The sequence below is a fragment of the Streptopelia decaocto genome (genome assembly GCF_964273445.1).
Source record: "Streptopelia decaocto genome assembly, chromosome: Z".
In the NCBI taxonomy this organism is placed as follows: Eukaryota; Metazoa; Chordata; class Aves; order Columbiformes; family Columbidae; genus Streptopelia; species Streptopelia decaocto.
Genome location: NC_138657.1, coordinates 36268230 through 36282100, shown reverse-complemented (window position 1 = coordinate 36282100; position 13871 = coordinate 36268230). Strand labels below are relative to the sequence as shown.

At 43.9% G+C, this 13871-nt stretch overlaps 1 protein-coding gene across 1 annotated transcript in view; it reads left to right on the top strand.

Annotated features, from left to right (window-relative positions):
- Positions 1 to 347: 347 nt before the first annotated feature.
- ADAMTS19 (ADAM metallopeptidase with thrombospondin type 1 motif 19) overlaps positions 348 to 13871 on the top strand; it is a gene marked incomplete at its 5' end in the record, with an annotated part of 153731 nt that continues 140207 nt past the window's right edge. The window contains 2 exons of the mRNA XM_082074829.1: positions 348 to 432; positions 1420 to 2030. Coding sequence (XP_081930955.1) covers positions 348 to 432; positions 1420 to 2030 — 696 coding nt within the window. The remainder of the gene's footprint in view (positions 433 to 1419; positions 2031 to 13871) is intronic.

The following is a 13871-nucleotide window of genomic DNA, read 5'->3' as shown; positions in this document are numbered from 1 at the left end:
CGGGCCCCGGCGCGTCCCGCCCCGTGGGGGCGAGCGGCAGGCGGGGGCAGCGTGGTCGCCGCCGGTGGGGCGCAGCTGCCCGCCCGCCGCCGGGCGCTGTGCGCGCGTACGGGCCGCGCTCCCGCCTGCCTGCGCCCTCGCAACGGCCTCCCCCTGCCCGCCCCCCCGTCGTGCGCTGCACATCCAGCGCTGCCGGTGCTGCCCGCCCGCCCAGCCGGGACGTGAGCTTCGCGTTCGCCTGCAGTTTCTCCGCGGGCGCCCAGGTGGCTGCGCTCCCGGCCCGGCTCGGCTCGGCACGGCACGGCCCTCCCTGTCCTGCCCGCCGGCGTCCCGCGGGCGCGGAGCCGATGGGAATGGGCGGGAGGATGCGCCTGAGCCGCGTCTGCTGCATTTTCTACCAGCTGTGCGTACTGTCAAGCGGGCTTTCGGCAGGTAAGTGCGCGCCTTTCGCGGGACGGGGCCGAGTCTCGGGGCGGCCTCCGTGCCCCGCCGGCTGCCGGTAGCCGGTACATGTCCATTGTTAAACGCCGCAGCTGCAGTGCTTATCCTCTGTAACAGATGGGTGATCAGATAAAGCATGCCTCCGCTGTGAGGGTGCATTGCAATGCGCTCGTATGCACTGTACGAGGTCCAAATTTTCATACTCAGCCCTGTCATCTCGGCAGTGCTATTACTGTCCTGTGTAGGATGAATGTGTAAATTGTCTCCTGTCTCAAGCTGGTGCAGATTGTGTGTACTCATACCTTTATAAATGTAATGCTGGCATGCTGGGAATTTTGGTTAAATTGTGATATAGTGTATGTAATACACAGACATCACTGATTAGTGATTGTAACTCAGTTTGACTATAATGATAATGATGATACAGCATATGCATGCATCTGCCACTTGTATGTGCACTTGCAAATGTGCAGCCATGAGGTGTGAGTGCATTTGGATGCACTTTTGAAATCATAGTGAGTCTGGCAAAACATGCTGAACACAAGGTTCAAATTTTCAGTTTTTCTTGTTCAAGTTTTCCCTGCTAAAAACCCATTTTTTTAGCTGTATGAAAAAGTTGCCAGTTTGTCTAAGTGATGAAAAGTTTGTGCAGCTCTCTTTGCATGGAGGTGGTGGTCAAGAAGAAGAACATTCCCAGCTGATGGTAGAAACACACCTTCTGCCCAGCTTGAACTCCTGGGACCACGGTGTGTCCCAGACCCCTCAACAAGCACAGGGACATCTAGCGGCTGGCATACCTGCCATGTGAAAAGACAGGATGAAAGGGCCAAATGGAGCCTACCGAATTTTGGGTGGCGTGCTTGGTCGGCTGAGAGCTAGGAAGAGTGCATTGTGGTGGGGCAGACAGTAGGTTGCTGACAGGCACTCTGTGCTGCTGGGTGCTCCACTCATTTAAAGCATCTGCTGGCCTTCCCACAGGTCTCCATGCTTCAGAAGAAATGGAGGAGTGGGAGATCGTCTTCCCCGCGCTGTGGAGCAGGGGCCAGCAGGAACCAGCGGGTGGCAGTGGTGGTGGGGGCGGCTGCAGCACCGACCCCAGCTGTGGGAACCGGAACAGCACCCTCAGTACCCCTGTCACACCTAACCCGGTGGCCGGCAGCTCTCGGGAGGTGCGTTCAGTCTCCTCCTTGGTGGAGGGGCAGGCACAGGCTGTGGGGGAGGCAGCAGAGGAAGAGGACACTGAGGATGAGTATGAGTCTCAGGAGTTTTACCACTGGTCCCCTCTGCCCCAGGGGTCTGGTGCTTCTGACCAGTTGCCACCACCACCATCCCCTCCGCCACCACCTCCAGCAGAGGATGGAGATGAGGTGCTGCTGAGGATTCCGGCTTTTGCTCGGGAGCTCTACCTGCTGCTCAAGAGGGACAGCCGCTTCCTGGCTCCTGGCTTTGCTGTGGAGGAGCGGCTCAGGGGCGAGGGCAAAAGCCCACCCAGTGCTGCACAGTCACAACCTGAGAGAGCTTGTTACTACAGTGGCACTGTCCTCCGCTACCCAGGCTCCTTTGCCTCCTTCAGTACCTGTGGTGGACTGGTAAGATGACCTTGCATGCAGGGGTAGTACCAAGGTCTCCGTACAAGTGTTAGCTTCATCTGCTGCTTTTCACTCCCATCCCTTTCCTGAGGTCTTCTTTCTTCCATATTCTCTTGGGTCCTACCTTTGTACTTATCCTTATTTTTAACCATCTCGCCACTCAAACTTTGATTATCCCAGTCATAATTTTTCTCAAATCCTACTTCTGCCTTTATCCTGTAAAATTTTCCTGTTCTTTGTCCCTCTTCCAGATACACTTTTTTCTCTCAGTCCTGTACCTTTCTGTTTCAGATCTCCTTTTTATTCTTATGCCATTCTTTCTTCAACTTTTCTCATCTACATCCCTAATTTTACTGTGTGTTCGTTGTGTGCCTGTAATCGGTTACATCCATGCTCATTGTCCTTTCTTTTCCCTGTATCATCATCTCTCCTCCAGTCTATCTGTAATCCATTTGTTCTTCATTCCCATCCTATATTATAGAGTTATTTTTCTTATTTGTGTTATCTTCTTAATCTTGTACATCTCAGTTTTCAGACTGTTCTGTCTTTTCTGCTTGTACCCATATTTTATGTCTGCTTTCTTATCTTCATTCCCTTTTTTCTTCTGCTTATCCCATTGGCCTCTTTTCTCTACCTCACAATTTCCCACATGTGGTACCTGTAGTTACTTGGATTTTGGACTCTATACCCTTCTTTTCTTTAAATTCCTTTGTAGACATAAACAATGCATATGTTCTCAGAAGAAATGTTAATACAGTCTGACATTTTGAATGGTTATTACTTCTCTCATTTAAAACAAATTTCACCTTCTATAATTTCTGTTGGATCAACTGTGGTTTTTACCAGATAAAGACCAGAATTGGGCATAATGACAGCAGTAGTGGTCATCCGGTGAGCTGCAATCTCAGGATGCTTGGGGGTGGATGGGAAGAGTAGAAAGCAGCTGGAACAATGTAAAATGCTGCCAGGATTTTAAACAAAACCAATTATTATTACTATTATTCTCATTTGGGGTCTTTATGTAGTATCATAAATGCACATGCCTGCAGCACTTTACAGACTATAGAATACAAACAGTAATGGCACTAGGAAGAGTTAACATCATGACGATCCTGAGGTTTTTGGGTGTCTAGATGGGTGTAAATCACCACAATCACATGACAGGATGTTTTCTTATATTTCTTTCTGAATTTGAACATCTAACTTGTTCCATTGTTGATTCATGAAGATTTGCCTGCCTGGTTTTTATTTGCATGGTCATGAAGTGAAACCAGGTAAAATGTGGAAATTTTGACTGCTTATTCATTTGCCTCTTTGGACTTACTCAAAAGTCAAAACCAAACTGGAAGTGGTGGAGAGGGAACATATGTGGATTGACACCAAATAAAATATTTGCCTGCACTCCTGCAAAGCAAAACCGCCAAGTTTCACACAACACTAAGTGGTTGGCATCTAATTATTGACATTTTGTCAGATTTTCCAAAGCGTAATAGCAGAATTAATTGCAGAGAAAAATATTGAAAGTCAACGGAAGGTGGTGTGAAAGCAATCAGGTAAAGGATTTTTATGTTCTGGAAAATCATTTGACTTCTGAACTTCTTTTTCTTGTTAGAATTTTACTTCCTTCTACATTGCATGTGGGTAAAATTAGGTTAGAGAAAATCTTTGTGAAGAAATTAATAGAGATAATTATTACAAATGTCTGCTGAAAAGTGACGTATGTCATTGTGTATCTGTAATTCCTTTGGCTTGATTTATAAATTGGAATTTTTAAGTAAGTAATTTTTAAGTCTTAAATTTTTAAGACTCTACTGTTTAAGTAGAGTCTGTTCTCTAGGAGCCCCACTAGAAATTTTTGATTCAGTCAGACTTTTTCTAAGAGTACCAGCTTATTCCCAGCCTACTGGCTGTCCAGATATGTTCCCCATTCAGAAAGCTGCAGCTGAAATGTAAACTATTCTATGTCTCTCAGATAAATTGGAAACTGTTGTTGATGTTGACTGGTGTAATGATCCTCAACTGCATAGTCTTGTTTGCAGTGAAATAGTTAAGCAGCTGTTTTTCCTGAGAGTGCTGCTGCATCGGACATAGAGTTAAAAAAAAATTCGCAGTGCTATTATGTCAAAGTTGTCATAACAAATCTTCAGTTATTTGTCCTTCTCTATTCTGTCATTGCTTGGGCTCTGTTACATATGTAAGTTGCTCTGTTTCCAAGAGTCTTGAAAAAACATCATACCTACATTGCATATTCTATACTGTTTCCTCTAGGCCTTGCCGTGCAAAAAGAGCCAAGCAATATTTCAAACTACATTTTCTCTTTTAAGATGTAAAAATGCATTGAAGCTTGAACCTACAAATATTTTATTGTAGTTACCTCAATTACAAATTATGTTTTATTTTTAAATATAGAGAAATTTCAGAGAAAATATGGTATAAATGTCTGAGGTACACCCTCATTTCAAAGCCTTGCAGACTTGGGTTAGGATTACTAGGCTGCCTGCATTTTGGAAAGCCAAAGAAGTGGGCTATAAGTCCCTTAACATGAAGCTTAGATTCCACTTGACAATTTTTCTTTCTAGTCTAACAACAAAACTTACACCATTCTCTTCTTTAGATAGAAGACTTTTCAGGAATCTCTTTGCTCACCAAGGAAGGTAACTATAGTCTGACAGACAACAGTGATTTTTGCCACACAGGAAGAAGATTGAAGAAGTCAATAAAAAAAGATGTGGCCATCATGTGCAAGGGAGGGTCATTCTTGGCAGTACAGATGTGTGGCTGATGCTGTAGGGCTAGTTTTGTGAAAAGATACCAGATCTCCAATAAAATGAAAAAAGGCCTTGCATGAAATTGCTGTGACATACAAGTTAAGATGTTAGTGTTGGTTCCACCTTCTCAAGGCACAGAAAGACCTGACATGCCAGTGGCACTCACAAAATTGAAAAAAATGTTGATTAGAAGTCTTAACTGCTTCTGTAGGCAGAAAGAAGAGTATTGTTGAAGATGTTAGGCACCTTCACCCCTTGAAGTGGGATTTGTATGCTTTTGAATAGTTCATTGGTTGCAGCTGGGTAAAGCATGTAACGTACAGCACAGCGTGAAAGTTTCCCCATATTTCTTATTTCACAGTTCTTGAGAGCTTCAGTAGTTTTTTCTTGAGCTGATCATCAAAAGCCAGTGATAATAATGGTGTTCTTAGCATACCACGTTAAACATGTGAACATACAAGTGAAAAATGAGAGCTGTACTCCCAGCCAATTACTAGCCAAATTCTGACTGCCAACATTGGTTTCATTTGGCAACCTGTCTTGACAGCTGAAGGAAACATAACTCAGTGGATATTTTCTAATCAAACTAAAGACTTGAGATATGCATGGACAGTCTAGAAACAACATCACTGTGACCTTGGTGTAATCTTGGAGCTCACATGATCAGTAGTGACAACCCTATCCAACTGCTTGGTAAAAACACCTTCGATTCTTACATCTTTTTGTAGCTCAATGGGATTGCTCTGAGTACCTTTTCGGATTCTGCACTGGTGCTGCAGGAAGATTAAAAAGGAGAGGTTTCCAAGAACTCTCCATCTGTATGCTGACTGCCTACTTGTTCATTGTTAGCCAAATACCAGGATGTAAGCAGTCCTGCTGATGCCAGTGAGACTGCTCTTCTGAAACTGATGAATTGTAGAGCTGGACCATTAATTATTTGTTTGTTTGTTTGTTTTTTTTTCCTACTGCTTGCTCTTGTTTTGCCATAATATTTGAAATAAGAAAAAGTCTGGTAATATTTATAACCTACAACTGACCATTCTTTTAGAGCACGCTCTAGGAGAAACTTACTGTGGACTTAGAATTAAGAATTCTGGCTTACTGGTTCTTTACCAACAATCTGTTCTGCTGCAGGCATGAAAGTTGAAGTAGTCTCCCTGCATTTCCCCAAAGAGAGGTGTAAACATGGCAAATGTGTGCTTTATCCCCTACTCCTTTCATTTCATAAAGAAAGGCATTTGGTGTTTTTTCTCAGCAGTGAATTGCTTAGGTACTAGTCTATGGCTACGTGGTGAAAGGCATGGGATTTGCCAATGTTTCTGTTTCTTTTTCTTCTTAACGGAAGCAGTCTGCAATAAATAGAGAACAGCTAGGAAGAGAAAGGATTTTCATGTCTTCTTATACCTAAAGCAGTGGGATATGTTTAGATTGTTCCGAAGTACAAACAGGAGCAAATGTACTCACAGAGGATAGACAGGAGAATGCAGGTCCATACAGCTATGCTGTTCATCGCAACACTTACCAGTTTGTCTAACACAGTAAGTGTCGAGATCTGCCTAAACAGAAGCACCTTTACAGGAAATGCATAATTTTTAAATCCCTGACACAAACTGTGTTTTGAAGATTAGTGCTATTAACTAATAGTAAGGGAATGACACGTGATTGATTCAAAATATTTTAGATTTTTTAGGATATTCTAAATTCACATGACCTTTAAATTCAGGACATAAAACAGAGCTTTTACAAAATAGGAATTTTTTGTTTTGTTCCCATCCATTGAGGATAGTCTGACTTTACAGGTTGTCTCAGGATGAGCAGAATGAAATTGTAATAGAACAATAGTAATAAAATAAAAATACTTTCTGTATTCCTAAAATTCTGCACACAGTCGCTTTTGAGGATAGGAATCAGCCCAAGAAAAGGCTGAAGGCCTGTTTTGACATCTTTGCTCCTAGAACAGGAAACACCACAGTATTTCAACAGTTTTATATGGGAAAACTCCCAATTAATATAGTTCTTAGCTACACTTAGCGATTCTTGCAATGGGAGTAGTGTCTGACATGGCAAGCATACTTGAATTTTTGGACAGCTTGGAAAGTTTTGGAGAGCTGTACTGAACTCCTGCCTTTTGGATGTACAGCTTCTTTCAGTGGCAGTACAATACTTAAACCTGCTGCAACTGACATAGGGTCAGACTGATTGGGAATGCATAGTTTGTTTGCATTGGGTCTGAGTGTTGAGGCTGACATTTGCTGTGCAGTACATATGCAAGGGAAATTCTTGCTTTTGTGAGCATCCCTGCTTTTGTGGGGTTTTTTGAGCAGATGGTCAGAAGCAAATCATGGGCTTCATAATTTGCCTTGGGAAGCTGTGCTATTACAGGTTGTGAACTTCTGGTATAAGGCTCTAAGCCTTATAATAGACTTACTGCTTTGATCAAGCTGGAGAGTGACTACTGCTTTACACATCCTGGACCATATAGTACCAATATATAAGCCTGAAATGGAATACCAAGCTTCTTGTCAACCAAAAATGGTTCCCCTGCCTTCCCACTTAAATGATGTTGCAGTTACACGTTGGTATTGAGTACCTTCCACAGCAGATACTTTTTCAAAATAAATTGGAGACAATTACAGTTTCTTTTGTACTAAGGGTAAGCATTAGAAAACAAAGATCACTAATAATTTTTAAGAAAAGTGGAAAGAAAAAATATTGTTAGTAATATTCATGGTCCATTTGATACAGATAGGCTGAAGTTCAACATTGCAGAAGGAGGATTATACAATTAAATAGGATTATCCTTAAAAGCTGCCAGGGTGAAATGAAGTAAACACTCCCTACTTCTATATACTCAGCTTTCTGGGATAGTAAAATGACAGAGAGGACAACTAAAAGCAGTAAAATATGTGTTTAGATCCCTTCTTTTTAAAAACTAGGACTAACTCAAGACAGACAGATGTGGGAAATCACAGGTGTGGTTTTTTTGAAGCTTTTTCAGTTGCCTGTTTAGAATGCTAACCTCTTTATTTCTTAGTACACAGTTTGCCTATTGTAGTGAGTTTGTTAGAGAAAAAAACTTTGCTGAGAGGGACAGAAATAAATATGTGAATGATGGTACTTCGTGAGTATCCCTTACTGAGAGATTACTGGTTCACTAACTTTTTCTTGGTTGACTTGAGTGTACACTTTATTTTTGTTTTAAACATCTTTAAATGGGGAATATGAAATTTGTCATCAATAGAAATAGGCGGGTGAAGCAGGGCATGAGTGGAAATGTCAACTCTGAACAGAAAGCTGCTTTGCTCTGTTATGAAAACGGGTTTCTTTGCAGAAGAAACAGAAGCACCACTGGGAAAATAAAGTGTTGGAATAAAATTTGGGCTTCCCACCTCTGCATGAGGTAGAAGAACCAATGAAATGTGGTGATGCTCCTGGGAGAATACCAATACTTTCACTTTATGTGTTGATTCTAAGCCGAGTTGTTCCTCCTGGATTTATGTAGCAGTGAAACATGGGACAGAGGAGGGCAGCCAGGCCTCTAGGTAGTCTTAACTCCAGTTAAAAAAACCAAGTTGTTTACATTAGGTTGCTTTGGCATGCTTAGGTGCAGACACATCTTCCTCTAGCATAGGCTTATCAGCTGTCTTTGTTAATCTCTCTGTTACATTAATCATAGAAACATCCTAAGACAGTTTGGGCTGGAGGGGACCTTAAAGGTCATCTAATTCCAGCCCCCATGCCATGGGCAGGGACACATTTTCCTAGACCAGGTTGCTCAAAGCCCCATCCAACCTGGCCTTGAACACTTGAAGGGATGGGGCATTGTCGAGGGTTAAGATTGCGGGGTGACAATAAAACCCTGGCAGATGTATTGTTAACCTCCTCTCCCCCCCACTTCCCCCTTTTTGCCCCTCCCTCTCCCCCCTTCCCACTCAGGACAGGCGATAGGGAGGGAAAGAAGAACAGAGAGAAGAGAGTTGGAAAAATTAAAGATGTTTTACTAATGCTACTAATAAGAATAGAGAAAATAATACAAAATATACAAAACCAATCTTGAAAGTCTCAGCAACTGCAGAGCCGGCCACCAAAGTCCTGGATTAGACTCTGCAGCCAAGCGGAGCTGGATTCAGTCTCTCACTAGGCCTCAGTTCTCAGGGACGACCAGCCAGATCCTCTCCTAAGGTCGGCCATAAGCAGAAGGGGAAAAGGGACGAGATCCTCGTGATCTCCCACTTTTATATGAAGTATTCACGTGAATGGAATGTTATACACAGTTGGTCAGTTTCTTAGTCACTTGTTTCTCGTCGCCCCTCTCGCGAGATGTCCATCCGTGCTTATCAATATGTTTGCATTCCATTGCTAGGTTTACCAAAACATGGGTCTGGTTCTCCAGGAAAATGCAGTTAATATGAAGGCTTTAGCTGACAGGCAAAATTCACTGAAAGAGGAACTTGTTTTTAACAAAACCAGGACATTCCACCCCTTATAATATGCCATTCGCTGAATACTTAAACCTTATCAATACAATCTATCAACACAATCTAATTAATCACTACTACTATATATATATATACATATATACACAGGAGTAATTAATCAGTGGACCAATGCTTTAAAAAGTTCATTAAGTTCATTTTGTCACAACAGTCTCCCAGGGCAGGAAAAAATGGTACAAGTGCATCTCATGACCACTGTTTGTGGGTTAAAGACATCAACTTCGAGGAATTTGTTAGGCGCCACTCGAAGAAGCTAGCTCTGGTTTCATCATCACTGTCTTGATCTGAAAGACACTTATTAAATACTGTTAGTACGGCAATTCACATCATGCAGTTCAGTATTGCATATTTTCACCTAAACTCAAATCCCCTTGAGGTACACACCGAACTTCTCCATCCTTAAGCATCACCCACCAGGTGCTGCCAGGTCCCTGGGCAAAAACAATCCCACGAATGGGCTTGCCTTTGCCTGAGGCAGGAGTAACCCAGACTGCCTTTCCTAACATATTTTTCATGTGTACTACAGGGACTTTATCTCCTTCTACAGTCCGTAAAATTTCTGATTGGGCAGGCCCGGCTCGATTGGTTGATCCCCTGGTGTTGACCAACCAAGTGGCTTTTGCTAAATGTGAATCCCAGTTTTTAAAGGTTCCACCACCAAGTGCCTTTAGTGTAGTCTTTAGCAAACCATTGTACCTTTCAATTTTCCCAGAGGCTGGTGCATGATATGGAATATGATATACCCACTCAATACCATGTTCTTTGGCCCAATTGTCTATAATACTGTTTTTGAAATGAGTACCATTGTCTGATTCAATTCTTTCTGGCGTACCATGTCGCCAAAGGACTTGCTTTTCAAGGCCCAAGATAGTATTTCGGGCTGTAGCATGAGGTACAGCATATGTTTCCAACCATCCAGTGGTTGCTTCCACCATTGTAAGTACATAACGCTTACCTTGACGTGTTTGTGGAAGTGTAATATAATCAATCTGCCAAGCTTCTCCATACTTATACTTTAACCATCGCCCCCCATACCATACAGGCTTTAAACGTTTTGCTTGTTTGATTTCGGCGCAAGTCTCGCATTCATGAATAACCTGTGAAATAGTGTCCATAGTTAAATCCACCCCTCGATCGCGAGCCCATTTGTATGTTGCATCTCTACCTTGATGCCCTGAAGCATCATGGGCCCACCGAGCTAGGAAAAGTTCACCTTTATGTTGCCAGTCCAAGTCCACCTCAGCTACTTTAATCTTAGCAGCTTGATCCGCTTGTTGGTTGTTTAGATGTTCCTCAGTGGCTCGACTTTTAGGCACATGAGCATCTACATGCCGAACTTTCACAGGCAGGCTCTCTAGCCGAGCAGCAATATCTTGCCACAGTGTGGCAGCCCAAATGGGTTTACCTCTACGCTGCCAGTTGCTTTTCTTCCATTGCTGTAGCCACCCCCACAAGGCATTTGCTGCCATCCATGAGTCAGTATAGAGATAAAGTATTGGCCACTTCTCTCGTTCAGCAATGTCCAAAGCCAGCTGGATGGCTTTCACTTCTGCAAACTGACTAGATTCACCTTGTCCTTCAGTGGCTTCTGTAACTTGTCGTGTGGGACTCCACACAGCAGCTTTCCACCTTCGATGTTTTCCTACAAGACGACAGGATCCATCTGTGAACAGTGCATACTGCTTATCAGTCTCTGAAAGAGTATTATACGGTGGTGCTTCTTCAGCACGTTTTACTTCCTCCTCATCTGGAGACATCCCAAAGTCTTTGCTTTCTGGCCAGTCTGTAATCACTTCTAAGATCCCTGGGCGATTGGGACTTCCAATTCGAGCTCGTTGCGTGATCAATGCAATCCATTTACTCCACGTAACTTCGGTCGCATGATGTGGAGAGGGAACCGTCCCTTTGAACATCCAGCTCAGTACCGGCAGTCGAGGTGCCAGGAGGAGCTGTGCTTCAGTACCGATCACTTCTGAAGCAGCTCGAACTCCTTCATATGCTGCTAGTATCTCTTTTTCAGTTGGAGTATAGTTGGCCTCAGATCCTTTGTATCCTCGACTCCAAAAACCTAAGGGTCGACCTCGGGTTTCTCCTGGTGCTTTCTGCCAGAGGCTCCAGGTAAGTCCATTATCTCCGGCTGCGGTGTAGAGCACATTTTTAACATCTAGTCCAGTCCGAACTGGTCCAAGGGCCACCGCATGAGTTATCTCACGCTTAATTTGTTCAAAGGCTTGTCGTTGTTCAGGGCCCCACTCAAACTGGTTCTTTTTACGAGTCACTCGATAGAGAGGGCTCACAATGTGGCTGTAGTCAGGGATATGCATTCTCCAAAAACCTACAATGCCCAAGAAAGTCTGTGTCTCCTTTTTATTAGTAGGTGGAGACATTGCTGCGATTTTGTTGATCACATCCATTGGGATCTGACGACGGCCATCTTGCCATTTTATTCCTAAAAACTGGATCTCTCGTGCAGGTCCCTTGACCTTGCTTCGTTTTATGGCAAAACCAGCATCCAAAAGAATTTGAATTATTCTCTCACCTTTCTCGAAGACTTCTTTCGCTGTGTCGCCCCATACGATGATGTCATCAATATATTGCAAGTGTTCTGGAGCTTTACCTTGCTCCAGCGTGGTCTGGATCAGTCCATGGCAGATGGTAGGACTGTGTTTCCACCCCTGGGGCAAGCGATTCCACGTGTACTGGATGCCTCTCCAGGTGAAAGCAAACTGCGGCCTGCACTCTGCTGCTACAGGAATAGAGAAAAATGCATTAGCAATGTCAATTGTAGCATACCACTTAGCTGCCTTTGACTCCAGTTCAAATTGCAGTTCTAGCATGTCAGGCACAGCAGCACTCAGTGGTGGCGTAACTTCATTCAGGCCACGATAGTCCACAGTTAGTCTCCACTCATCACTAGACTTACGCACTGGCCAGATTGGGCTGTTAAAAGGTGAGCGAGTCTTACTGATCACACCCTGGCTTTCCAATTGACGGATCAACTTCTGGATAGGAATCAAAGAGTCTCGATTGGTGCGATATTGCCGGCGATGCACCGTCGTGGTAGCAATTGGCACCTGCTGATCGTCAACCATCAGCAGTCCTACAACAGAAGGATCATCTGAAAGACCAGGCAAATTAGACAGCTGTTCAATTTTCTCAGTGTCCACAGCTGCTATACCAAATGCCCACCTATACCCTTTTGGGTCCTTAAAATACCCTCTCTTGAGGTAGTCTATGCCAAGGATGCACGGAGCATCTGGACCAGTCACAATGGGATGCTTTTGCCAGTTTTTTCCAGTTAGGCTCATTTCAGCCTCTACAACAGTCAGTTCCTGGGATCCCCCAGTCACTCCAAAAATATTGATGGATTGCGTTCCTTTATAATTAGAAGGAATTATCGTGCACTGTGCACCAGTGTCCACTAAAGCTTTATACTCCTGGGGGTGTGTTGTACCAGGCCATCGTATTTGTACAGTCCAATAAACTCTGTTATCCCTTTCCTCCACCTGGTTGGAGGCAGGGCACCTCTAATTTCTGTTTTGCACAGTTTCTGGGTGTGAATTAGAGGTTCCTTCAAGAGCATCAGAATCTCTTCTGCTCCTTTTGTAAACTGGAGCAGCCACCTTCCTAGGAGTTTTTCCTTTTATCTCACGTACTCGTTCTTGAAGTTCTGAGGTAGGTCTTCCATGCCACTTATTCATGTTTTCTCCCTGCTCATGTAGGAAGAACCACAGTGAACCTCTTTTTGTGGGCTGCCTCTGTCCTCTCTCTCGAGACTGGAAACGCCTTTTCCTAACAGCTGAAACATAGGTTTGTGCAGGTCGTGAATGGTATGTGTCTTCTCTGAGTTCTTTGATTTCTTGCAACAGCTTTTCAAACCGATCATCAGATTTTTCACACAGTTTCTCTACAGCAGAGACACAAGCCCGTAGAGAACCAGCTAGGCTGTCCTCAAAGTTCCGGAGCTGCTCAATCACTTCAGTAATATCTTGTATACCTCGTGATGACCAGACCATTCCTGCCAATGACTTAGCATATGCAGGTGGTGCACTTTGTACAAATCTGCGCCACAGAGGTCGTGTGCAATTGATTCTGTCTGGGTCTGTCCCCTCTTGGCTGTTTGGTTCAAAATAGATGATCTCTCGCACAGCTAATTCTCTCAGGAACTGAATACCTCTCTCCATAGTATTCCAGTTCCCTAACTTGGATATACAATCTTCCTTGTAGGGAAATCTTACTTTCATAGCTGCCAGGAGTCGGGCCCAGAGAGTAGTGGCATTAGACTCTCTTGAAATTGCCCTATCAATGGTGGAATCTCTTGACAGAGATCCCAGCTGCCTGGCTTCACCACCTTCCAATTCAATTGTTCCTGCCCCATTGTCCCAGCATCGGAGCAGCCAGGTTAAAATATTCTCTCCTTCACGACGACTAAAGTCTTTTCGCAGATCTCTCAGCTCACCTGGAGAAAAGGACCGAGTGATGGTCACTTCATCTCCTCCCTGTCCTGATGATGATGGCCCTTGGGTTGATGTTGGCCCTGTGCCATCATCTGCTGCACGGGTAGTCTTTCTAGTGAC